This window comes from Palaemon carinicauda, chromosome 3, assembly GCF_036898095.1.
Source record: "Palaemon carinicauda isolate YSFRI2023 chromosome 3, ASM3689809v2, whole genome shotgun sequence".
Classification (NCBI taxonomy): domain Eukaryota; kingdom Metazoa; phylum Arthropoda; class Malacostraca; order Decapoda; family Palaemonidae; genus Palaemon; species Palaemon carinicauda.
In genome coordinates, this window is record NC_090727.1 from 99,812,999 (window position 1) to 99,815,498 (window position 2,500).

The window sequence follows — 2,500 nt, forward strand, 5'->3', positions numbered from 1 at the left end:
TATAGTCTATTTTATTTAGCCGTGCATATTTGCACTTGACTCACAGGGGTGCCCTTTTAGCTCGGAAAGGTTCCTGATACCTGATTGGTCGGAAGTATTTTTGTCCGAACACCTTCATTGTTCTCGAATGATTACCAAGTAATGTGAATCGAAACTTATTTACTAACCTATATTTCTCCATCATATGTATGTTTTGTCAATAAGCAATGTTAAAGAATAAATATATTATAAAGTATCGTCATGGTAAGTCTAAATTTAATATAGTAATGCGCCGAAGTCAACGACAGCAGCTTACTTTCGGATGCACGATTTGTAATTTTGTAATTTTTCACATATTTTAACACAAATTGGGATAAATTACACTCAGCATAAGTTAAACATGTTATTATAAACTTTCTTTGAATACCAGAATTTACCAAAAACATGGAATTAATAAAACCCGATATTTGTGAAAACTTGCGGGGAGGTAAAAGAACAGCCTACCAGCTTGGCGGGAAAACAATCCCCGCTGACTTTCATACATTCATTGCATCATCTTCTTAATTTATGTAAGTGTTGAAATCAATGTTATGTTATTGAGATTACTTTGAGGGCTATATTTGCAAAAAGGAAATGTACATGCTTCTTTTCGTAGGAGCACACTAATAAAAAAATTATATTTCGGAGAAATTAACAAATTAACTCTTTCATATAAGTTACAGCAGACAATGCGGAATAAACAAACTTTTCATTTTCCCATTCTGTGTTCTGTTCAGGACTAATATAATGTTAACACAAGTTTCTGCGGATATTTTGAAAAGTTAAAGAATATACATACATCATAGGCCTACATAGACCTAGCCTAACTTATATCAAGCATCCGCTACTGTTTACTGGTACTTCTTATCTTAAAGAGTTAAGCAAAATTTAGTGCAGTTGTAAAAAAGTTATGTTAAGGTAAGACTTTATTCACAGGGTTTGCTTCATGCAGTGCAATCATGACAACATCCGCTGTCCATAGTACTGCAGACTCCTGCTCTCAACACTCCCGAGGCACCAAGCTCACCAGTCAAAGCCGGAATATGGTTATGAGTGTCTTCAAGTTCATCGCTTAGGGAGGATGGTATGAGACGATGACCGATGTTTTAACAAACACCGCAGTTGCAACAGGCGTCTCAATGCGAACAGTTCAACACCTCAAACAATTGAATATGACATTATGTGATGGTATATTTCGCTCACCTAAGCCCAAAAAGAGAACATCTACAGTTGTGGATCAGGTTGACAATTTTGACAGGGAATGTATAAAGAGAGAGATCCTTTCTTTTTATGAGAGAGGAGAACTACCCACGATATCCTCCTTGTTAGAAAGAATAAAAGAGCCTCCTGTAAATTTCAGAGGTTCAAGGAGTTCTCTATATAAATTAGTTAGAATTATGGGATTTAGGTTTAGAAAAGTCATGAGTGGGAGAAAATTCCTAATGGAGAGAAGTGACATTGTTAATGCCAGGAATAAATATCTTAGAGAAATAAAAAGAAACAGAGAAAGTCTAAACCCTAGACCAGAAGTATATCTAGACGAGACTTGGGTAAACCAAAATCTTAGCATAGAACGGTGTTGGACAAATGAAGACGGAACAGTAGGACCTAAGCTAAAATCTGAGAAAGGAGCAAGGTTTATAATGATACATGCTGGGGGTAGTCATGGTTTTATAGATGGAGCCTTTCTTATGTTCAAGTCAAAAAATGGAGCAAAGGGGGATTATCATGACTCCATGGATTGTAAAACATTTAAATTTTGGTTTGAAAATCAGCTTCTTCCTAACATAAATAATCAGTCCCTAATCATTATGGATAATGCTCCATATCACTCTAAAATATTAAACAAAGTTCCAACAATTAGCAACAAAAAGTGCCAAATACTTCAGTGGTTAGAGTCAAATAAGATTGATCATGATCCTGCTATTACAAAACTAGAACTGCTCAAGATATGCAAGCTTCATAAGGAAAGAGAAATATATGAAATAGATCAAATAGCTGCTAATCACGGCCACAGAGTACTAAGATTGCCACCCTATCACTGCATGTTCAATCCAATAGAACTAATTTGGGCCCAAGTAAAAACAGAAATTAAAAAAGGGAATTCTCATAGTAGCCAGTCTTTGAAAAATGTTGAAAAAAATACGCAAGAAGCAATTAATCATGTAACCCCACACCACTGGCAAAATGCTATGAGGCATGTGAGGAAAATTGAAACTGACTATCGAGCCAAGGATGCGGCTCTTGACCATTTGCTTGATCAATTCATAATTAATATAGAGTCTGATGAAAGCATGAGTGAAGATGAAATGTGTGTATAGATAAAAATAGTTCCATTTGATTATGTGGGATTATATAAATAACATTCTTTAATTCATTATTGTTATTTTTATTTAACCACCATTAGATAAATACTAGAACAATTTAATGTTGTTTTATGTTTTGTATATATTAGTATTATTGTGTGTATTTTGACTTTCAA

The 2,500-nt window shown here is 34.5% G+C and overlaps 1 protein-coding gene across 1 annotated transcript; it reads left to right on the top strand.

Annotated features, from left to right (window-relative positions):
• The first annotated feature begins 750 nt into the window (after window positions 1-750).
• LOC137632993 (uncharacterized) lies at window positions 751-2,339 on the top strand. Its single transcript, XM_068365157.1, has one exon. The coding sequence runs from the start codon at window positions 1,113-1,115 to the stop codon at window positions 2,337-2,339; it is 1,227 nt and encodes a 408-aa protein (XP_068221258.1). The 5' UTR covers window positions 751-1,112.
• Window positions 2,340-2,500: the final 161 nt, after the last annotated feature.

Bases quoted from the DNA above. Each gene is read 5' to 3' on its own strand.
- LOC137632993 (XM_068365157.1), top strand. From the start codon at position 1,113: ATGACCGATGTTTTAACAAACACCGCAGTTGCAACAGGCGTCTCAATG.